Source organism: Apodemus sylvaticus, chromosome 22 (genome assembly GCF_947179515.1).
Source record: "Apodemus sylvaticus chromosome 22, mApoSyl1.1, whole genome shotgun sequence".
NCBI classification, from domain to species: Eukaryota; Metazoa; Chordata; class Mammalia; order Rodentia; family Muridae; genus Apodemus; species Apodemus sylvaticus.
In genome coordinates this window covers 46,272,741-46,296,971 of record NC_067493.1, presented here as the reverse complement: position 1 = coordinate 46,296,971, position 24,231 = coordinate 46,272,741, and the positions used below count along the sequence as shown (strand labels likewise).

At 42.8% G+C, this 24,231-nt stretch overlaps 2 protein-coding genes across 10 annotated transcripts in view; one reads left to right on the top strand and one right to left on the bottom strand.

The window, feature by feature from the left end:
- Positions 1-210: 210 nt before the first annotated feature.
- On the top strand, positions 211-21,175 carry Rnf34 (ring finger protein 34). 2 transcript variants are annotated; one of them, XM_052168306.1, is made up of 6 exons: positions 211-342; positions 12,662-12,880; positions 15,083-15,490; positions 17,889-18,002; positions 18,228-18,429; positions 20,249-21,175. In XM_052168306.1, the coding sequence occupies exons 1-6, from the start codon at positions 337-339 to the stop codon at positions 20,437-20,439; spliced, it is 1,140 nt and encodes a 379-aa protein (XP_052024266.1). In that variant the 5' UTR covers positions 211-336; the 3' UTR covers positions 20,440-21,175. The 2 variants fall into 2 exon arrangements, with proteins under 2 accessions (XP_052024266.1, XP_052024267.1); XM_052168307.1 differs by lacking the exon at positions 12,662-12,880.
- Positions 21,149-24,231, bottom strand: part of Kdm2b (lysine demethylase 2B) — a 146,679-nt gene continuing 143,596 nt past the window's right edge. For all 8 annotated transcript variants that reach the window (XM_052168301.1, XM_052168297.1, XM_052168300.1 and 5 more), the window contains one exon: positions 21,149-23,328. In XM_052168301.1, coding sequence (XP_052024261.1) covers positions 23,147-23,328 — 182 coding nt within the window. In that variant the 3' untranslated portion in view covers positions 21,149-23,146. The remainder of the gene's footprint in view (positions 23,329-24,231) is intronic.

The following is a 24,231-nucleotide window of genomic DNA, read 5'->3' as shown; positions in this document are numbered from 1 at the left end:
CCCGCCCCTCCGCCCCTCCCCTTTTCCTCGGCCCCTCCCCTCTCCCGCTTCGCTCCCAAGACTGTGATCGAAACCCCGCCCCTTCTTTCCCATTTCATTGGCTCTGGTGACCGGCCCCCCGAAGACCTGCTTCGGATTGGTGGGCTCCGCCCGCCGCTCGGCGTCTTCCCGGGGCGTGAGCCGAACGTGGCCACACCCCCCTTACGTAGGGACGCCTAGTCGGTCTCCGGAGGCGCCGCATTCGCCGCCTTAGAAGGAAGGAGGTCCGTTGTGTGAGGAGTCTGCTATGGTGCTGAGTTCCCGGGTAGAGCCGACCGAGCCGAGGCGGTCGCGGCCATGAAGGTGAGGGGCTGGTGGAGCCGGGAGGCTCTCCTCGCCTCTCCCGTATGCTCAGAGCGCTTCCTAGTTTTCCGTCTCAGCGGTTGCCTAGGGGGGTTCCTGAGAGACCATCGTGTTAGGGGGGCGCCCGGCCCGAGTGTGTGGGGCCCCGACCGGTTCCAGCTGGAGAGGCCAGGCCAGCAGACCCGCCCGAGCTCCCACAGCGCCCTCCGGCGGCCTGGCCGAGGAGGAGGCGGGTGGCCCTGCGGTCGCACCCTGCTCGGCCCTGTTCCCGGGCCCTGTGCTCTTCTCGGGGTCCCGAGCTTTTTAAGCCGCTAGAGCTCTCCTCAGACCTCTGTGTCTCTGGCCGTGGCTGTGCCCTCTGCCTCCCCGAGTCCTTGAGCTAACCCGGACCTCGAGGGTGCATCACGAGACAGAAGGCTTAGAGAGCGCCGCGGGGTGTGATGAGGCTAGGACCCGGCCAGAAAGGACAGGGGTTGGGGTGTCCCCCTTCAAGGGATCCTTCCGTGGGTTTAAACGTTGTGGCCGTGACCTAGAGCGCTAGACGTGTCTACATCGCCACTAGGTACGCAGCAAGTAATCTGGCAGCCTTTCTCCCAGGTGGGAGTGAGAGCGTGGGAGCATCACTGATAGAAGTTTCAGAAAAGGGCAGGTTTTGTGTGTGCGTGATTCTGGCCTACTTAGGGGAGATGATTTTTTTTCTCAACTTCATCGCACAGAGTTCTAAAGAGTACAGCAGTCAATTCGGGCATTGATTCATTTGCCCAAATCAAGTCAAATGGCGTGCATCAGAAGTGGGTGATATCTTTCCTGACAGGGTTATATTCATCTCGTGGAAGAAGTGTGTTGGCTTTGGGCTGCTAGGTTAACGACCATTTACAAAGTGTCAACAGATTTACTGTGGACAATTGGAAAGAGAGTGTTAAGTGGATGGAGAATTTCAGCAAGTGTTTTGTCCAGCACCTTCATTGTATTAATCAAGAAGGAGTAGAGTTCCTTCAAAATATAGTCCCCCTCTTTAAGAAAGAGTTTGCCAGTTAAAAAAAAGAGGAGGCCAGTAAGCATGATGACACAAGCCTGTGATCAATGTTTGGGAGGCAGAGGCAGGGGGATTGCTGCATGTTTGAAGCCAAGTAAGTGTTTTCATGAAAAACTAACCAACAACAATCCCCAGTAGATATATCTCAAGTAGCCACATTACAAATTGCAGTAATGTAAGGTGTGTGTGTCAAAAACTCTCAGAAGCAAGAAAAAAATAATGATACCCTCAGTGTTGCATACCTGTAATCTCGGCATTTAAGAGGTGGAGACAGGAGTCAGGACAATTAGTATTCTTGGCTTCATAGGAAGTTTGAGTAGTCCAGCTTGCACTGCAAGCCCCCTGCTGCTGGAATCCAGATAGATTTTGGGAATAGGTTAACTTCTTTACTTCGAGACAGGGTCTTGATGTACATCCCTGACTGGGCTGGAGCTGAATATGTAGGCTGTCCTTCCTTCTGAGTGTTTGGATTGCAAATGTGTGATCTGGAATGGGTGATGTTTGAACTGACATTAAGGATGAGGATATTGTGACAGCTTTAAAAAATGTTTAAAAATATTTTTAGGCTTATGTGTATGAGTGTTTTGCCTGCATGTATGTATGTATGTATGTATGTGTACCTTCTTCATGCCTGGTGCTCACAGAGATCAGAAGGTGGCATTAGATCCCCTGGAACTGGAGTTACTAATGGTTGTGAGCCGCCATGTAGGATTTAAAATCTAGCACTTTTTTTTTTTTTTTTTGAGACGAGGTCTCTCGGAGATAATGAGGAGAAAATGGGGAGAATTACTCCTTTTTTTTTTTTTTGGTTTTTTTTTTTTTTTTTTTTTTTTTTTTTGAGACAGGGTTTCTCTTTGTAGTCCTGGCTGTCCTGGAACTCACTCTGTAGACCAGACTGGCCTCGAACTCAGAAATCCGCCTGCCTCTGCCTCCCAAGTGCTGGGATTACAGGCATGAGCCACCACACCCGGCTGAATTACTCCATTTTTAAGCAGACAAAAATCATATGTGTATAGTGGCTCACACCTGTTAACCCAGCTCTTGGTAGGTGGAAGCAGGAAGGTCTCTTTAAGGCCACCCTTGTCTATATGAGACCCCATGTCAAAAAATGAAAAAAGGAAAAGAAAGGTAGCATGTATGACATGGAGCAGACATCATTGCACGAGTATGTGGTGCTTGGCAAGATGACAGTAAAAGCTCTTGCTGTGCAAGCCCGGTGATCAGAGTTTGACTCCTTCAGCCCAGGTGGGAAGAGAACCAGCTTCACAAGTGGTCCTCTCACCCCTGCCCCACATACAGGTACATACAATGCGCATACAATAGGAATAAATGTTCAATTTTAATGGACAGCATCTGTTTTATGGATGTAGGATTTCTTCCTTTGTAGTATAAGGTTAGGTAGCTAGCATTAAAGCAGTGCGCCCCATATATTTGTTTTGAAGCATCAGTTTCAGTAAATAGTCTTTTCACGCTTCTTAAGTGAGTTTGAGGTTTGTATGTTAATTGTCTTTTTTTCTCAGTTCTGTTAGAAAGTTTAACTGAAATTTAAACCATAAAGCATTCATTTATATCTCTTTTGCTAAGATTGAAAGCATTCTTTCATCACTCAAATTTTAGTAAATTGAAGTTGTCCAGAATTTATGACAAAAACCTGTAGTCTCTGAAGTAGATGGGTTCTTTGAGGAAGCTTTCACCAGTCATCGAAGAAGAATCTCAAGGCAGGCATAGACTGAGGCCTTTAATCCCAGCACTTGGGAGGGAGAGACAGATCTGTGTGAGCTGAGGCCAGTTTGGTCTACATAGTGAGTTCCAGTACACTTCGAACTATGTAGACTCTTGTCAAACACCAAAAATATAAAGAAAGTAGAAGAGAATTCATATCCAATTCTTTTATAGCATCTTAGAATACTTAGTAAACATTAATATTTTTGCATATAAAAGTGTGGGTTCATCCTTTACTGGGCAATATTCCATTTGGAGTTATGACAACAAAATAGACAATCTCTGGCATAATTTCTTCTCTTTGTTAAATTGAAAGCCAGTGACTTAAATCATTTAGTTTTCAACAACTCCATCCATTGTCCATTACCTCTTCCCCTTCCCTAATTCTGTCATTTAATCTTCATAGAAACCACATTCTGTTGTCTGGCTGGTTAACATTACATTTAATGCAGTCGATAAAAGAGATCACATTCTAATTCAGTATGGTCCAGGAGCCAGCATTTGTGTTAGCTTTTAGGTTTTAGGTTAGGTTTGCATGTTAATTGTCTTTTTCTCTCAGTTCTGTTAGAAAGTTTTGTAGTTTTTTTCCCCTACAGGGATTCTAAGTGTGTAAGACAGCTGTACCTTGAGGTCATTTGAAAACTGGCATTGGAAGAGGGCTGGGTCCATGCTCTTAGAAACAATCAGAATACCCTTTCCTCCTGGTTTTGTTGACTGAAGCTGTGATTGCTGCAGACTGAGTATACTAGTTGAATCTAAGAAAGCTAATCTGTTGCTCACAAAGTTGGTGATCTATTGTAGACACAAGTGTCACAGTGCTTGAAACTGTCAAGTCACTTTTAAAAAATTATTTGTGGACAGTAACAGAGTCATCTCCCACCTTGTTATCAGAAATAATTTTGGTGTAAGAGAATTGAGCAGGAAGGGATTAGATTATGAAGAAAAGAGTTATTTTTAATAATCACCGATAGCTAGAAACTAAGCTACAAATATAACTAAGTTTGTGATTAGTATGTACAGATTAGGTTTTGTGTGTTGTTTTTTGTTTTTGTGGGTTTTTTTTAAAGATTTATTTATTTCATGTATGTGAGTACACTGTCACTGTCTTCAGACACATCAGAAGATGGGAATCAGATGCCCATTATAGATGATTGTGAGTCACCTGTGGTTGGGAGCAGCCAGTGCTCTTAACTGCTGAGCCATTATTTTTGTTTTTCCTTTTTCTCTTTGGTGTTGTGTTTTCTGTGCTGGATTGAGTTTAGGGCCTCTTCGTGCATGGTAAGCAAATGTTATGTCCCTGAGCTGCATCTCTAACTCTACATCATCTCAGACTTGGAACTACATTCATGATCTGGGAAACATTCTGGTCATTTTACCAAGATTATTGTATTGTTCTTGTGTCTTGGGCTTTTGTAGTGTGGCCTGTAGAGTCCTGCTTTTAACTTGGCCCTAACCAAGGCTTCGTGGCTTTAGTTTCCAGTGATCTGGGGCTTTGCTTGGAGAAGAGACATACACTTAATTTTGGTTTTGTTTTTTAATTTTTTATTTATTACTATTGGAGGAGTTCATGCTGTGGTCAAAGGACTTTATGAAGTCCATTTTCTCCCACCTTTATGTGGGGTTCTGGGGCCCCCTTTCAGGTCACTAGCCTTAAACTCCCGATCTTTGCCTCCACCCTCCCAAGTGCTAAGCTTACAGTTGTGCACCATCTCACTCTGGTTAGTGATTCTTTTGTTTGTTTTTAATGAACAGATGTCAAAAAGTTATTCTTACCTAAGGGGTCTTCAGAATTGAGGCAGAGCAGCATCGGAGAATTTACTACAAAGCCAGGGGATTGTGTCTAGTACACAGTCTTCAGGAATGGGGTTTTCTCAGAAAAGCTAGGAGGAAATGGAATTGTTGAGAAAGTATGTTCCAAACTCATTACCAAAATAAGAGCAACAGGTAAAAGGAAAATAAAGGAATATATGCCAACTAACCAAGTGATCTCAAAAGATAGAGGAAACAAAATAATGGGAATTTGGGTCCCTGAGGCTCTTTTTTTTTTTTTTAAATTTTATGTTTGGTGTTTTGCCTGCATATATGCATATACTGTGTGTGTGCTTGGAACCCACAGAGGTCAGAAAAGAGGATTGAATCTCCTGAAACTGGGGTTATGGGTGGTTGTGAGCTGTCATGTAGGTACTATGAATCAAATCTGGGTCCAATGCAAGAGCAACAAGTGCTCTTAACTACCGAGCCATCTTTCCAAGTCCAGGTTCTTCCCTCCCCACCCCACCCCCCAAGAATATTTTATTTAGGTTGGGCTCCATGGCATATACTGTTAATTCCAGCAAATGGGAACCAGGGGCAGGTATCTCTTAATTCGAGGTCAACGTGGTCTACATAGTGAGTTCTAGGACAGCCAGAGCCCCAAAGTGACTCCCTGTCTCCAAATAAATAAATTGTGTGTGTGTGTGTGTGTGTGTGTGAGAGAGAGAGAGAGAGAGAGAGAGAGAGAGAGAGAGAGAGAGAGAGAGAAGAATTGTGTGTATGTGTGTGCGGGAGAGGGAGAAGGAAGAAGGAAGATGGTTTTGTTTTGGAGCCTTGGTTGGCCTGAAACTTGCTATGTATACCAGGCTGGTTTTGAACTCAGAGATCTACCTGACTTCTAAATGCTATAATTAAAGGTATGTCATAATACCTGGCTTTAATGTTTTTTTTTTTAAATATTATTGTGCATATGGGGGCCAGGAGGGAATGTGACCCACCATGGTTAGAGTGTAGAGATCCCACAGAGAAACCCAGAAGGAAACAAAAAAACATAAAAAGAAAAATGAAACAAAGGAAATTGGTAGCAAAAGAGCAAGTAAATCACTATATTTTAGTAAAAGGAATTTGAGAATTATATTAAATGGGCAAAACTTCAGGTAAGTCACGTTTAAGAAAGGTGGAACAGTAGAGGCCCCCCCCTCCCCCATGACAAGAAAATACAGAAAGATCTTGGGTGAGCACACGGCTAGATGTCTTGGCTCTTGCTCAGGGATCTTGAGGGTTGCTTTCTTTCCAAAATTATTTACGCAGGTAAAAGGAATCTTCATTCAGACCCAGAAAGCCGTGACCTTGTGAACGCTGGCTATATATCAGAATCACTTGGGAGTGAAGGGAAAGTTTTGTGGGGCTGGAGCGATGGCTGTTTTAGTAAGGGTTTTTATTCCTGCACAAACATCATGACCAAGAAGCAAGTTGGGGAGGAAAGGGTTTATTCAGCTCACACTTCCACACTGCTGTTCATCACCAAAGGAAGTCAGGACTGGAACTCAAGCAGGTCAGGAAGCAGGAGCTGATACAGAGGCCATGGAGGGATGTTCCTTACTGGCTTGTTTCCCCTGGTTTGCACAGCCTGCTCTCTTATAGAACCCAAGAATACCAGCCCAGGGATGGCTCCACCACAAGGAGCCCTCCTCGCCTTGATCACTAATTGAGAAAATGCCTTACAGCTGGATCTCATGGAGGCATTTCCCCAACTGAAGATCCTTTCTCTGTGATAACTCTAGCCTGTGTCAAGTTGACACACATAACCAGCCAGTACAGATGGGTCAGCAGTTGAAAGCTCTGGCTGCTTTTCCAGAGGTCCTGAGTTCAATACCCAATGCCCTCTTCTGGAATATAGGTGTATATGCAGATAGAAAGAACACTCATATACATAAAATACATCCTTTTTTTTTTTTTTTTTTTTTTTTTTTGTTTTTTTTCCTTTGTTTTTTTTTCTCCCCGAGACAGGGTTTCTCTGTGTAGCCCTGGCTGTCCTGGAACTCACTCTGTAGACCAGGCTGGCCTCGAACTCAGAAATCCGCCTGCCAGAGTGCTGGGATTACAGGCATTCGCCACCAACGCCCGGCTCACAAAATAAATCTTAAAGAAAAATATTTTGTTGTTGTTGCCCAAATTGTACTCCAGAGTAGCAAAATCAGAAGTCCCCAGAATTTAAAAGCTTTTAAAATTATGTTTATTTCAATACATGTATTCCATAGCACTGTTCTCATTTTGTCAGGTGTGAGTGAGTTTTAAGGCTTTGAGTTTAACATGTAGAGAACAGTAGTCTTGGTCAGTTTCACAGGCTGAGGCAGTTACCTATCAAGTAGCGGTTAGAGCACCCCCAAAAGTAAGGTCCTAAACCCACCTGCATGCAAGGACAGGGGAGATCACTAAAGAGATCTCTCCAGCTGTGGGGTGTCAGAACACAGGGGGCTTAATACAGAAGTGGAAATTATTTTTATATACTCTTGGTGGGTATGAAGATACCCTAGACAGGACTAGTGAGCACATACAGACCTGTTTGAACTCTGAACTGTTAAGTTGGAAGAGTATAGATGCTCAGAGAAGTCAGCTTTGTGAGTTTACCCTTCCTGTGCTGTCAAGAATGGTCTCTTAGTGTAAGAACTATTTCTTAGTAGATGTGTTTGACCAAAGTTCACAGATCCTAAAGAGGCTGCAACCTAGATTTTTTCACTGTGTTTTCTTTCCTTTTGTATGGTCTGTGGCTGAAAATAGTAATATGGATCTGCACTGTACTAAGTACGGTTACAGCAACATAATTTTGACTGGAAAGCTATTGGAACTTTTTTGTTTTTATAATGTTTTTGTAATGTTTTTCTCTGTTCTAGTATGTGTGTTTATGTGAGTATGTGCATGTTTATAGGTCAGAGGAAACCTTGGGGGTTGTTCCTCTGGTGAATTGAGTAAGAATAACTCTCACGGGCTCATGTATTTGAATACTTAATTATCAGAGAGTGACACTATTTGAAAAGATTTGAAGTTATGGCCGTGTTGGAGGAAAGGTGTCACTGAGGGTGGACTTTGGGGTTTCAAAAGCAATGCCAAGTTCAGTCTCTCTATGGATCAGGGTGTAGCTCTCAGCTGTTGCTCCAGCACCTGCCCATGCTCCCCACCATGATAATGGACTGACCCTCTAATAAAACTGTACGAAAGTCTCTAGGTAAATGCTTTCTTTCCTAAGTGTTGTCACGGTCTCTGCAGTAGAACAGTGATAAAGACGCTTTGTGACCTCAGAATGGCCAGCATGCCCCAGGAACCCACCTGTCTCCTCCTCCTTAGTGCTGGGACTGCAGATTTGGCTTTTTGACTATATGGTCACTTTAATTAATATTTGAGACAAGGGCCAAGCTGGTATCAGTTTACTATATAGACAAAAATGACCTTGAGCTCCCAGTTTTCTTTCTGAGATTCTAGGTTTCTGTCCCCGTCCTTACCTGGCCTTTTGTTTTTTGGTGGGTTCTTGGTGTAAATGTAGGTTCTTGTGCTTGCAGACCGGCGTTTTACTAACTGGCTGTCTCCCTGCACCCTGTGTTCTTTTATTCTCTTTCTGGAGGATGTGAAAGAAAGTCTTGTTCTTGCATAGAAACACTAGGGAATGGGATTATATTGTTATCTCCTAATAATGGTCAATAATCAACCTAGAAATTGTACAAATAGGACCTTGGTTCCTTTCACTAGAACTGTCTAGTAGTTTTGCTTTTTGTTTTTTAAATTTTTTGATATGTTTATTTTTGCACTTACGTTGTATTTATTTAAAAGCCACAGGGTTGATTTTGGTTGGATTCCTTCCTTGATAGCTTTCCACCACAAAAGATTTTCTTTTTTTTTTTTTTTCTTTTTTTTTTTTTTTTTTCCCTGAGACAGCTGCTCTTTGTAGCCTTTGTATAGGTCTGTCCTGGCTTGATTAAAGGCATGATGTCTGGCTTCCTTTTTTATATATCTATATCTATATATAGATATAGATAGATAGATAGTTTAAAAGAATTTGGTCAGTTATGTGATGGTATTCACCTTTAATCTCAACACTAAGTAGGCAGAGGTAAGTGGCTTTCTATGAATTGGAGGCCACCTGGTCTGTTAGCTAGTTCAGGCAAGCCAGGGTTACATAATGAGACCTTGTCACAAAAAACAAACAAACAAACAAAAACCCCAAAATAAATACAATTAAAAAATTTCAGTTTAGATAGATTTCTTTGGGTTGGACATGGTGTAGCATACACTTTTAATCTCAGTACTCAGGAGGCAGAGGCTGGGCAGTCTTTGAATTCAAGGTGTCTTGGTCTACATATTGAGTTCCAGGGCAGCAAAGACTAGATAAGCTATCTCAAAGACTGGGAAGGGGGTTGGAGTGTGATGAGAGCAAGCTTCCTTTAGACGGCTACTGGAAGACTTTTTTCTTAATGAACGATCACTATTAGCCTGGTTTACATGCTTTTGTGTATAAGCCAGCCATGATTCTAGAGTCTAAGATAGGAGCTGTTGATTATTTTACTTGGCTTTTGAAAGTAAATCTTATCTTAAGAATTATAGATGTAGCGGGCAGTGGTGGTGCACGCCTTTAATCCCAGCACTTTGGAGGCAGAGGCAGGTGGATCTCTGAATTCAAGTCCAGCCTGGTCTACAGAGTGAGTTCCAGCAAAGCCAGGACTACAGAGAAACCCTGTCTTTAAAAAAAAAATTATAGATGTAATACTTGAGTTAGTGATAAAGGTACAAGGACCGTTGAACCCATACATCACCTTTCTTTTTTCCTCCTCTTGAACATCTGGATAGTAAGAACAGCAGCAGCATTATAAGCATTCCAAGTTGCCTTTAAGCTCAATGAGCAAATAATATTTGACATAAAAATAAGTGGATGTGTGGTACTTATTATCTGGTGTCATTTTAGCTAATACCTCACCTAAACTGAGTTACATTACATATCATGTCTAGGTTCTAGAATATGTTTATGAAGTAGGATATGGGGCTAAAAAAACCCTCCTACTGGTCCCAAATACTGGCTCCTTTATTCTTTAAGCATGGGAAAATTGCTTTGGCCTCATATTTGAAAATTTGTATCTATTTTGGACTGGTGTGCTTATCACATTTGTGAGACTAATAACAAAAGTGATAGAGGAGCTGTAGATGTTGCTCTCTGGTACTGCGCTTGTCAAACAGGGGTCCACTCCCAACAACACACTAAGAAAGAAAGACATTGTTATAGGTAGTATAGTGATAGCCATATTCTCACTGTGAATAAAGAGGCAAGAAGGAATCAAAAACACCCTTAAAGAAAAAAGAAAATGTATGTTGGTGGAGAGGTAAATTTTTTTTTCTTTTGTTTTGTTTTTGTTTTTAAATCTTTGTGAGGCTTTGGCTATTGGAAATGGTATTTAGTGCTTTAGTTCTGAAAAGGTAGAGTAGCTTCTGCCTTAAAAGTACTTTACTTGTCGGGCTGTGGTGGCGCATGCCTTTAATCACAGCACTTGGGAAGCAGTGCACAGAGGCAAGCGGATTTCTGAGTTCGAGGCCAGCCTGGTCTACAGAGTGAGTTCCAGGACAACAAGGGCTACACAGTGAAACCCTGTCTTGAAAAACCAAACCAGCCGGGCGGTGGTGGCACACGCCTGTAATCCCAGCACTTGGGAGTCAGAGGCAGGTGGATTTCTGAGTTCGAGGCCAGCCTGGTCTACAGAGTGAGTTCTAGGACAGCCAGGGCTATACAGAGAAACCCTGTCTCAAAAAAAAACCAAAAAAAAAAAAAAAAAGAAAGAAAAAAAAGAAAAACCAAACCAAACAAAAAAACCCCCAAAAAACCAATAGCTGGAGAACTAGACCTGCAGTATCCAGTACATATCTAATGTTAACAGGAGAAATCTGAATTTAAAATATAATCTGAAATTTTAAAAATATTCCCACATCTTTAACATTACATAGGAAATATTCGACTGACAGAGTCAGTCAGTGTAGTGGCATACAGAGTTGTAATCGGGCTTTTGGAAATCTGAGCCAGGAGAATTGCATATTTTAGGTTGGTCTGGGCCTCTAAACACAGATTTTTTTGTTTGCTTTCTTGATTTTTTGAGGTTGGGTTTGTTTCCCTTTGTAGTGCTGGCTGTCCTGGAATTTACTCTGTAGATCCACCTGCCTCTGGATTAAGGGCATGTGATACCACTGCCCAGCTTCAATTTTGTTTTTAATTTCTTACCATGTTTGGTAATAACAGAAAATTATTTTTCTAAATGACTTGAAATGTTGGTAACTTGAATGTTAAAAATATATCTCTTGAGGGGCAGTGGTGGCACACGCCTGTAATCCCAGCACTCTGGGAGGTAGAGGCAGGCAGATTTCTGAGTTCGAGGCCAGCCTGGTCTACAGAGTGAGTTCCAGGACAGCCAGGGCTATACAGAGAAACCCTGTCTCCAATATTTATATTCTCCTGTAGTTGATTGTCATCTCCAAAGCTTAATACTTCTGTCTGCTAACCTAGGCCTAGTCTTGGAAGCTTCTAGCCACTGTACAATCTTATCTAGGCCTAGAATGTTTTCAGCCCCTGAGACTGACCACTGAATAAGATCATCCTTTCTAGTTCTTTCTGGGCTCTGGCTATCTGGTTCAACTCAGCTCTTCTGGCCCAAACTCCTGTCCAAGCTGACTGATTCAGTCTGGCTTCTCTCTCGGCCTCCCACTGAATTGCTCTGCTTGGCCTCAAACTAACTTTTAGCAATCTAATATTCTGGTTCTTTCTCATTCTCTGGCTTGTTCTGTCTTTACCTTTGTCTAGTTTGTTCTATCTTCTACCTGTCTGTAAAACTCTCTGGTAAAACTGCCTCCTTTCTGTTTTCTGCAATGCTTTCTTCAAGTAGCCTCTTTTTCCTGTCCTCATGAGAGTTGGGTGTATCCTTTCCCTGCCTCATTCTGTTAAATCTTTCTCTGATTCATCACTTTTAAACATGGCTGCTTCCTTTCATTGTTGGGGATTAAAGGTGTGAGCTAAGGCTGAGCCACACCACAACTAGAAACAGGTTTTTCCAGTAAACAGCACAACTTCAGGGTTCACAGTGTGATCAAATAAATACCTGCAACACTTGAAGGCCCTTTATTAGGGGTGCCTAGAAATAGAAGTGCTTCAGATTTTGGAGATTTTGGAGTATTTACCTTTACCTGCTCCTGAAACTGAAGCTTATATTAGCATTGTGTTCATGATAAAGATACTTACCTTATAATTTCAAGGTTGCTTAAGACAAACTTACCTCTAAAGAGTGGCAGCCCATGCAGCACTTGGCTTTTATTCACTCGCTCATTCACCTATCTCTGTCTATCTACCTATGTATTAATTACTTCTATTCATCCATCTGTCTATCAATCTATGTCTCTCTGTCACTTTGTCTGACTTTTAGGCAGGATCTCTACATAGCCCTGGCTGTCCTGGAACTCACTCTGTAGACGAGGCTGGCCTTTAACTCATAGAGATCTGCCTGCCTCTGCCTCCTGAGTGTTGGGATTAAAGGCATGTGACACCTTTCCTGGCTTACTTTATTTTCTGTGTTTGGATGTTGTGCTTGCGTGTATACATGTGTGCCTAGTCCTCTAGGAGGCCAGAAGAGAGCATCAGGGACTGGAGTCCTGGGTGGTTGTGAGCCATCTTGTGGGTGCTGAGATTTAAACTTGTGCCCCGGAAGAGCACTCAGTGTTCCTAACCTCTGAGTCATCCCTCCAGCCCCTCTGCCTGCTTTAAATGGTGGCCCGTATGCTTCTTTTCAGGCGGGTGCTACTTCTATGTGGGCTTCATGCTGTGGGCTGCTGAATGAAGTCATGGGGACTGGAGCTGTCCGAGGCCAGCAGGCAGGATTTCCAGGAAGCACTGGCCCATTCAGATTTGCACCGAGCTCTGACTTCCCCACCTACCCACCAGCAGCTACTGAAGGACCCAATATAGTTTGCAAAGCCTGTGGACTTTCATTTTCAGTCTTTAGAAAGAAGGTGAGTTGGATCAAATACTGCATATAAGTAACATATGGGGGGGGGGAAGATAGATCATAATTCTTTTCTTTTCCCTTTGGTTTTTCAAGACAGGGTTTCTCTATGTAACAGCCCTGGCTGCTCTAGAACTCACTTTGTAGACCAGACTGGCCTTGAACTCAGAAATCCACCTCTCTTTGCTTCCTGAGTGCTGGGATCAAAGGATGTGCTCCATGTTTGGCTTAGATCATAATTGTTATTTGTACGTTATATTGAATAGACTGTTCATTTAATAAAAATATTAAAAAGTTCGTCCTTTTTGGGAAACTCTGCAGTAAGATCATAGCTCTGCCACATTTTCCAAGTGGTCCTTGCTGCTTTTCCTGTGCTGCCTTGATCTTTGCTTCTGAAACCCCATTCCCGGTGACTCTCTCTTTTGGAGCAAGAGACTTAAGTGCTGTGCAGTTATTATAGCAAGGTACTATGTTTTAAAAATACTTAACTTTGTCTCCTGTAGAGTTTGTTGTGAAGGATAAGGCCTTATATATGCTAGCAAATACCCTTTCTCCCACTCCATAGCCCTGTGCAGCTGACTGGCCTATTCTTTTTTATTAATATGTATTTATTTTATGTCTGTGAGTACATTGTAGCTGTACTGATGGTTGTGAGCCATCATGTTGTTGCTGGGAATTTGAATTCAGGACCTCTGCTTGCTCTGGTCAACCCCGCTCTTCCCAGCTTAAAGATTTATTACTATATGTGAGTACACTGTCGCTGTCATCATATACCAGAAGGGGGCGTCAGATCCCGTTACAGGTGTTTGTGAGCCACCATGTGGGTGCTGGGATTTGAACTCAGGACCTTCAGAAGAGCAGTCAGTGCTCTTAACCTCTGAGCCATCTCTCTAGCCCTCCCTAGCCTATTCTTGACCATGTTCCTTTATTATTTTTTAAATGTATCTTAGATTGGCTTCAAACTCCTAGCTGACCTTCTGCCTCTGCCTCCCAAGTACTATATGATTATATTACGCAACATCATACATGCATGACTCCTGACCATATTCCTTAAAAAAATGTATGTGCATGCATGCCACTTGTGCGCAGGTGCCCTCAGAAGCCATAGTGTCAAGTCCCCTGGATCTGGAGTTACAGGCAGTTGTAAGCTACCCAACATGGGTAGCCAAACAAAGGCTCTCCAAGATCAGAAATCGTCTCTTGTAACCTCTGAGCTGTCTCCAGCTCTCTGACACCTCTACTCTTCTCATGGTTATGTGTGTGAGTCTCTTGAGTGGATGTAGCATGTGTGCAGATGTCTGAGGCGGTCAGAGAGCATCAGATACCCTGGAACTAGAGCTGTAGGCATTTGTGACCTATCAGACATGGGTGCTGAGAACTAAAGTTGGGTCCTCTAGAAGCTAGTGCTTTTAACAACTGTGCTATCCTGCCCTGGGACTTTTAAGTTTTAAAGAAGAAAGTTGGATGCCATTGGTTCATCTCCATACCTCAGTACTGGGGAGGCTAAGATGAGAGCATTGCTGCTAGTTCTAGGCCAGTTGGAGCTATGGTGAGAGAGGCCTTTGAGGGGTGGGAGGTATAATGAGTAACTGGTGTTGAGGGAGATTTTACATGCAGCACTTATGCTAACACTTTAAGGCGGCATCTTGTCGCTTGATCAGTATAATCTCTTGAAGTGTTAGCTTATGGTAACCATGCACTACCCAGAACTGGACATTCCTGAGTGCTCTCTCAAAGATTCTCCTCTGAGATGGCTTAGAGTATAATTAGGGCAATGCTGGGTATAGATTTCTGCACTAGTGGGGTCTTCTCTGTCCTTGGGTTGAGCTGGAGAGGTCAGTTTCCTTTTAGTAGTAAGCCTTTTTCCCTCTTCATTTCTGGGGAAATTATCCACATAGGAATGGACCAGGAGGGGTGCTTGTGGCTGTGCTCTGCTCCATGGTTCAAGTCAGCACTGTTCTGCTAATTACATGTTTGTGCCAAGGGGTGGGAACATTTTAATTCATTAACACAAGAGCATGCAGTTTTCTTAAAAGTGCTGTATTTGAAGATGTGAGACACTAAGCTTGCCCTAGCAGGGACTGGCTCTCTAAATAGGCTGGTGCTTGGGGACTTCACATAAAGCAAGGTTTCAGATTTAGTAAAAGGCAAGAGAAGAGGGTGTTTGCATAATGGTCTAAGTGTCGTGTCACGTCATCTATATCCTCAGCATGTCTGCTGTGACTGCAAGAAGGACTTCTGCTCCCTTTGCTCGGTCTCACAAGAAAGCCTCCGCAGATGCTCTACCTGTCACCTCCTCCAAGAGACAGCCTTCCAGCGTCCTCAGTTGATGCGGCTAAAAGTGAAGGACCTGCGGCAGTACCTCCTCCTCAGAAACATACCAACCGACACTTGTCGTGAGAAGGAAGACTTGGTGGATCTAGTACTGTGCCATCGTGGACTAGGCTCGGGGGATGACCTGGACTCAAGTAGCCTCAATTCCTCAAGGTCCCAGACTTCTAGTTTTTTTACACAATCCCTTTTTTCAAATTATACACCCCCTTCTGCTGCTGCGTCCTCCTTCCAGGGAGAGCTCATGGACAGAGACGGCGCCTTCAGGTCAGAAGTCCTGGCACAGGTAGGACGGTGTGATTGATGACCCGAGAGCCTAGGCTGCTCACTTCTGCCCATATGTGGTCAGGATCTTTCAGTGCTGAGTGACTGAACCTCAGATTATATGCAGGGGAGAGATTCCATCCCCAGCTGCCTGCATTGGCACACGGGCCTGCATTGGCACCTTGGGGCCTAGGTGCTAGTGCCTGGATTCCAGTCTGAAGTAGTTTCTTTTTTTGTTTGTTTGTTTGGGGTTTTTGTTGTTGTTTTGAGACAGGGTTTCTCTGTGTAGCCCTGATTGTCCTGGAACTCACTCTGTAGACCAGGCTGGCCTCGAACTCAGAAATCCGCCTGCCTCTGCCTCCCAGAGTGCTGGGATTAAAGGCATGCGCCACCACCGCCCGGCAGCCTGTGAGTTTCTTACCCTCATTAAATTATGACTTACAGTTAACTGCTGAAGTAATAACTCAAAGTGTCAGTGACCATAGAAACAATCAGTAGTTACTCAGTGACTATATTTACCTTGTTGGAGGGAAATTATTCTGATTTTATTTTATTTTATTTATTTATTTAGAGACTGTAGTTCAGGTTAGCCTCAAGGCCGGGGATGACCTTAAAGTAAGTGTGTGTGTGTGTGTGTGTGTGTGTGTGTGTGTGAGAGAGAGAGAGAGAGAGAGAGAGAGAGAGAGAGAGAGAGAGAGAGAGAGAGGGAGGAGAGAGAGTGTCTGTCTGTCTGTGCATACGTCCTTACTTGCTCAGTTGTCTTGGTCTCACTGACCTGGCTGCCACAACTGGTTGGAAGGCCCTGAGGTCAGGGTGTTCCCATTTCTGCCTCTTGTGCTGCCGTTCTAAGTGTGGACTTTCCCCCTTGCTTTTGTGTGAGTGCTGCAAATCCAGACTCACATCCGTGTGCTTGTACAGCAAGATTGTGATCATCTGAGTGGTGACCCCAGCCCTGACTCAACATCCAGTCTGCCCAGCTCGAGTGCAGAGATCAAGAGTGTGTGCATCATTATGGCCTGGTGTTAGGTAGCGCCAGGGACTAAGACTCTGTATACTAAGCCAGCACTCTTAACTGAACAATGTCTCCAGTTATAAAACTTACCTAATTCAAATAACCAAAGTTTTTAGTCCCAATAAAGTTCTTGAGCATCAGAGTTGAATAACATGCAGGGCTTACAACTCAGAGTTTGTTATGTATGAATTACTCTAACATGCTAAAGTAAGCTGTATGTGGTGGTGGTGTGGTTCCATCTTTAAACTAGGGGCAGGCCCAGCAAGATCTCAGGAGTTTGAGGGCAGCATGGGCCATCAGTAAGGCTCTCAATTTCAAACATAACAAAACCCCTAAGACATAAAATACTGAGATATTGTGATTTTTTTTTCCTTTGAGGAAAGATGTTATTGAAAGTAGATGTGTGTGTGGGGGCTGGAGGGATGGCCCAGCAGTGAGGAGTGTGGCTGCTCTTCAGAGCACCTGTGCTCAACTTCCAGCAACCACATGGCAGATCACAACTGTCTGTCACTCCAGGGCCAGGGGATAGACACAGACATACATGCAGGAAAACCACCAATGCAAATAAAACAAAAACAAGTAATTGGTAAAAAAAAAAAAAATCATTTAAAAAAGTAGAGGTGTGCTGGGTGTTAGAGGCGTGGCTGGGCGGGGTAGAGCACACTTACACTCCAGCACTCAGGGACAGAGGCTAGAACACGGGCTTAGCTGCTATTCAAGTATGCATAACTTAGATAAGACCAGAGTTTTATGATTTTCTCAAATGAGAATTTGCATAATCATATTAACAGATACACTGACTTATACTTTCGGGTATATAACACCATTTGGGGGAGATGTGGGCGGCACATTGCTGCATGCAGTGTGATTACGAATGGTGGAGTGCACCCACAATTCCAACACTGAGAGTGTGGAGGCAGGAAGCAGAAGAGTTCATATTAGCCCAGGCTAGATCTTGTCTCAAAAGATAAAGTATGTAAAAGATGTAAAAGAAGGTATATAATCCAAAATGGAAGGAATTTCTCTTTTCCTAAAGAAATTGGTTTATTAGGGATTTTAAACCCTGTCTCGGAAAAAACAAATCCAAAAAACAAAACAAAAATTGTTTTCTTGTATGTGTATGTGAATATTTGCATGCACTTGTGCCCTGGTAGGCATGTTAAATTCATGTGTGCCCTAGTACCTGTGGAGTTCAGAAGGGGGCATTGTGTCCTCCTAGACTGGAGTTAAAGATGGTTGTGATCTGAACCCAGGTCATCTGCCAGAGCAGTAAGTGGTCTTAACTGCTGAGCCATCTCACCAGCCCTGGTTATTCTTTTTTTTTTTTTAAGGCACAACCGGTCTCACTATGTGGTTGGTAATTAGAAAAACTTGATCACTAACATAATTGGATCTGTCATGTATATAGGTACAAAGTGAAATAGCTTCAGCAAACACAGATGATGATGATGATGACGATGATGATGACGACGACGACGACGATGATGAAGATGATGATGATGAACAAGAAGAGGAGGAACAGGTGAAATTCCTTTAAACTTGCTTTCCCTGATAAATGCTTATGGTGGGAAGGGAAGAGGCTGGGCTTGCTTTAGGCCAGCACAGAGTGTTGCTTCTAGAGCAGATGTATTAAAACACACTTCAGGCAGCTGAGATGTCTGGGGAGGGTATCCAGGGCCACGGGGACCAATGTAGGCCAGGCAGTTTAGGCTTGTGGGAACAAAGGTAACAGATATTCTTATTTCAGAACCCTGGGCTCTCTAAGAAGAAAGTGAGAGCTTCCCTGTCTGACCTGTCAAGCCTTGAAGAGGTAGAAGGGATGAGCGTGCGCCAGCTGAAGGAAATCCTGGCTCGGAACTTTGTCAACTACTCTGGCTGTTGTGAAAAATGGGAGCTGGTAGAGAAAGTCAACCGGCTGTACAAAGAGAATGAAGAAAACCAGAAGTCATGTAAGATTATTTTTCCAGATATCTTTTCTTGCCCTCTAAAAATTGGCTTGTTTTTTGTCATGCTTAAATGAAATTTAGCTAGCGTGGCATACATGCCTGTGACCCCAGTGCTCAGACAGCTAAGCCATTGTCACTGTCAGACCCTGTCTCAGAAAATAGAAACCATTAAAAATAACAAGATTCAGGGCTGGGTCTGCAGTTAAAAATTGTTGATCTTCTAGAGTACAAGGTTAATTCTCAGCACTCACATGGTGGGGGCCTACTCAGTAACTCCAGATGGGGAGCCAGTGCTGCTCCTGGTTTCCATGGCCACTAGAAGTGCACAGACAGGCATGCAGGCAAAACACCCATAACATACAAAATTAAATAAATGATCCATTAATCTTTTAGAGAAGCAATATACCTCTTTAGTGACTGAGTCAGTTATGGAAGCCTATTTATAGAGCGCTAAATATTTTATTACTTGATGAGGCAACCATCATCAGGTGATTCTTTGCCTATAACAATGCTTTTTTTTTCATTAATCCCTTTAGCAGGTCAGTGCCTTATCTTGACTGTAACTTAGTTGATATATAGTTTATTAAAAATTCAGATTATGTATGTTGCCTGCAGATGCCAGATCCCTGTAATAATCTAGAGGCTTGTGTGAGATGCTGTCTCTCAAGAGATCGATCATCCATTTGCTGACGAACCATTATTGATGGAAAATATTTTTTTTTTTTGAATTTTTGTATCTCTGTATAGCCCTGGCTGTCCTGAAACTCACTCTTTAGACCAGGCTGGCCTCGAACTCAGAAATTCACCTGCCTCTGCCTCCCAGAGTGCTGGGATTACAGGTGTACACCACCACCGCCCGGCGGAAAATAGTTTTACACATCTACTTCTAGGACAGTGTCAGTGTAGTAAGCCCAGGAATAGTCCCCAGACCGTAGATCTGAGGCTGCTGGCATTTTGGAAGAGGAGTATTTATTTTGTAATCCTTGTATCCTTGTGTATCTAGTAAGATGGAATGAGGGGCATCAGAGTGTTTTGATAGAGGCATTTAAACACATGGTTCCAAGTGTCTTTCTTATCTCATGCGCTGCTTGACTCAGTTCCTGGGTGGAATACATTTTGTTTGGAGCACACACAGCTGGAATTTTTGGTTTTGACTGACCTTAAGTCACTTAAATGTTAATATTGACTTAGATAATGCCAGGCGGTGGTGGCACATGCATGTAATCCCAGAACTCTGGGAGGCAGAGGCAGGCGGATTTCTGAGTTCCAAGCCAGCCTGGTCTACAGAGTGAGTTCCAGGACAGCCAGGGCTATACAGAGGAACTCTGTCTCACACTCCTCCCAACACACCCCATCTTCCAACCCCCCCCCTCAAAAAAGAGAAAAGCTTCCTCTGAGTGGATTAAATCCCTCCTTAATGAGACTTGCATCTTTATGACCAAATATCCAGAACTGAGCTAAACGTCCACTCATGGCCTGACTAGTTGAGTGGCCCATATGAGGAATGTCTCCTGTGCCCAAGCCTCAAACTCACTCTGTAGTTGAAGATTACCTTGAATTTGTGATCCTCTTGCCCATGTGCCAGGATTATAGGCACTTATATTATACTTGGTTTATTCAGTGCTGGGAATCAAACCCAAGACACACCAACTAGGTGGGGACTATAGAGTCGCTATCTCTTCTTTCTAGTAGTTGTGTAGAGATTAAGGGATGGTCCTGGGCCTGTGGAGGGCTCAGAAGATGGCTATTTGGCTGTGAGCAGGCAGCAAGGCCAGCAGATGTGTCCATAGCCCTTAGTTCAGCTTTCTTTATTCCCTTTCAGATGGTGAGCGGATGCAACTTCAGGATGAGGAAGATGACAGCCTGTGCCGAATCTGCATGGATGCAGTCATTGACTGTGTCCTGCTGGAGTGTGGGCACATGGTCACCTGCACCAAGTGTGGCAAGCGCATGAGTGAGTGTCCCATCTGCAGGCAGTATGTGGTTCGAGCTGTGCATGTTTTTAAGTCATGAAATTGAGGCCCCTGCAGTAGGACACTCACATGACGGTACCCCCAAACATTTCAGTGCACTAAAGGGACTGGACATTTATTGTTCTAAGGCAAAAGCTATTTTCAGAAATTATTTTCATTACTAACTGGGGACAGAAAGTTCAACCTAAGTTGAAGAAACCTGGCCAGAGCCACAGGCCTGTCTACCTGTGGACACATGGCTTTCCCAGGTTCTGCAGGGTTTTATCACTTGTCTCCCCTGAGCACTAGTTGAAGCCAAACTGTTCAGTGTGGGTGTGGAGGCCATTGTCTTACTTTACCTTTATCCTGTGTTTGAAACTTTTGTTCTCTTTGAAGTGAACTCACTGTTCATGACTATGTTAGTGTGGACTATCCTGAGCTGTAACTGCTCTGAATGTTCACTTGATTAGCCATGTATATTTTCAATGCTAATATTTAATGAATGTAAGTTTCAACATTGTTGCTATTTCTGCACTTAAACATAATCGGGAGACAACTGACATTCTATAGTCAACTGCCAGGGCCTTAGACTAAATATGTCCATTTTTGTTCTGGTACAGCTTTAATAGCAAGGGCTGCATCTAGCTTCGTATCTTAGAAGTGTATGTGTGCTAAATTCTTTATTAACATGTAATCAATTTACAATGTTTTGTATAGTGAAGGTGTATTTTTAGTGCTACCTGCTAGTAATTTCAACTTTAGGAATAAAATTAAATTAAAAGGCTGCTGTAGTTTAATATTGTTTCCCTACGTTTCAAACTTATTTGCATATAGCATGAACAGGCACTGAGATTGGGATCTAGCACCTCTCTTCAGAAGAGATGTGAACACCTTCAGAGACCATCTTTGCTGCTCCCCACATTTGTGTTTACGGTGATGGGTGTGGTTGTGTGCTTTATGGTTTTCTCAACCAGTCCCCACAGTCATTCTAAAATACACTGCTTCACTTGGATGGAGATGCCAGTCTGAGAAGTTAAAAGCTTTACCTAAAATCTTGGTTAACAAGAAACTAGTTCTTTCTCTAATATATATTAGCTATATGTACATCATAGCATTGAGATGGTGGAGGGGACAGACAACAGATTTCAAGTAACCCTGAGGTTTTCTTTTTTTTTTTTTTTTTTTACTTTTGAGGCTAAAGGTTTTTTTTTTTGTTGTTGTTGTTTTTAAAGATTTATTTATTTATTATATGTAAGTACACTGTAGCTGTCTTCAGACACTCCAGAAGAGGGTGTCAGATCTTGTTAAGGATGGTTGTGAGCCATCTTGTTAAGGATGGTTGTGAGTCTTAATTCTGTTAAGTTACTCCTCAGCGTAAAACACAGAAGCCACCGTCCCCAGAGTTTGAGAAAAAGTTTTTGGACTTAAATTTTCCATGCGTAGAAATTGCTTTTGTACAGACAGCAGGTGAAACATTGCTCCTAATATCCACAGGTGGCCTTCATAGTATTTTGTTTTGTCCCATTACCTTTATTGGTTAGAAACAAACCTCTTTCTGTAGGAGAAAAAAAAAATCATGTGTCTTGGAGCTGCTCCATTTCTCAGATGACAGAGAAGTTATATTTGCCCTGGACATTCTAATTATTTTAACTCTCTCATAAAACAAACCCTCAAACACAAAGAGTGGATTTTTTTTTTTTTTTGTACAACTGTTTATACAAATCCAACAAAGGTAAAACCACATCATCAGGGAAAGGTTAGGAAACACCACCAAACAACAATGGCACACATGGATGCAGAACTTGATAACTAGAAATTAGCCAGCTTACCAACTTAAGTGAGAACTGAACACTTGAGAGGAGGGGGACAAAGAAAACGGTGTGGGCACATTTATTCTACTTGATTCGTGGTATAAATTAGATCTATGTAAATAGAATACAAGAGCTCATGCTTGGAGCAAAACCCTCCTGAGTGTAAAGGCTGAAGTCTGTATTGTAAAATTTTGAGGAAGAGGTGAATTCTATTGAAACTTGGCAAAGTGTTTTACCTGGACTATACTTTACACATATCCACAACATGCTTGTGTAACTTCTTGACATACACAGTAGGCTCTCAGCATCCAGTTAAACATGCTTTTTAAGTGGAAGGTCATAGCCCCCTGTCACACCTGGGCACATCTGAAGATGGGCTTTTTATGTTGATGAAGTACAGGAAGGACAGTTGGCAATCTAAATAATAAAAACACTGGTATGCATTCAAATCTTGCATAAATAATTTTTAAACAATTTATACAAAAATAGTTCTGCATAATGTAAGATGTAACAAAACCAACTAAACAAAAATGTGTCAAGACGGCTGCAGATGGTGTGTGTGGTCCACTCCATGTTGACACCAGAAGCCTCAGCATTGCAAGGAACAAGGTGCTCCAAACAAATACTACTGATAAAAACACTAAGCTTAGGCTTCTAAGAGGATTGATTTCTCCAAAGCTCATCTTCCTTTCCAATTGGAATGTCTTCTAAGGGCCGCCTTAGAAATGGTCCAGAAAGCAGTGCAGTTACGATGCAGAAAGAGCAAAGGAAAGCATCTGGCTCACTCATCCCCAAATGGGTAGTTGAACAGCTTCTCTCTTGGCAAGACTTGCGAAACAGAACTGTGTCCTGTAGTTTCAAATTCCAAAGGGAATATAGGCCCACTTGTTTTTGCAGTCTTTTCCCCCTCTGGCTGTATTCCTCCTAACCCTTCATATTTACATACTTGTCCTGGAACTAACTTAGTTTTTGCAGGAGTTTCTCTTCCACTTGCCCAAATTGGACACTCACGGACATTTCAGCTATAAATTGCTCACAGCCTTCCTTGGTGACTTGCTTGCAGTACCTCAGGTCAATATGACAGATATTTCCACAGCGTTTGAAGAAGGACAGGCACTGGTCAGTGACCTTATTGCAGTCTGCAGGAAAGAACAAACCATGAGGGACAGAGGGACAAAGTCTAAAGCTGTTTAAACTCAAGGGTCTAGTAAGAGAGATAGAAAACAGGTCTTTAGGATAGTCCAGCCTTTGATGTCCGCCAAATGGGGATAATGTCACCTACCAAATTGCAACGTAATGTATTCTTGAAAAGTTTATCAAGTGTTTTGCCAGCAGTATGAAGACATGAGGTTTTGGTTGGAACATTGTCCCCTACCCCTTGCAAACCCCTGTATCAGATAGAAACTACTCGTACAACACGGCTGCCTCTTCCTGTATAGTCACATACAAAAACCTCGGTCTTCTAAAAAGTGTCAATGTTTTGAGGGGTTTGCCTAAGATTATCCCTTTTATCTGACTACTTTGTTCAGATAAATATCCTAATGAATATGACTAGATCAGAGTGAAATCCCTAAAGTCAGAGACTGAAGAAAGGCTTTGAACAAAAGAAAAAATTCACCAGCTCCTGTAGATATTGCATATTTTCTTAAACCCTACTACTTCAGAATTGAATCCAGTCAACTGGCTAATCAGTGTCCAACTGAAACTAAGCAAGATAAATGACTTCTGGGTTGATCTAAATAAATTAGAAAATGATTGTTATTATCCTGTAAGGGGTAATGAATTGATCCCTCTTCTCTGTATTACCACTTTTTTGAATAAAAATCAGGGCCAGCAGGCAACATGTAGTAACAAAGTGACAGTAATGAAGGCACTGATCACCTGTACATGTTTAGCCCTGCAAACAAAGCCCTGAACACAGGTAGGTGCTCACCAACTCTTGGATGCATAATGTGGACCACATGAGGATACCCAACCTCTCAAAGGCAGTGGGGATGCAAGCACTTGGAGGAGGCAGTCACAAGACGATGAGTCTAAGCAAC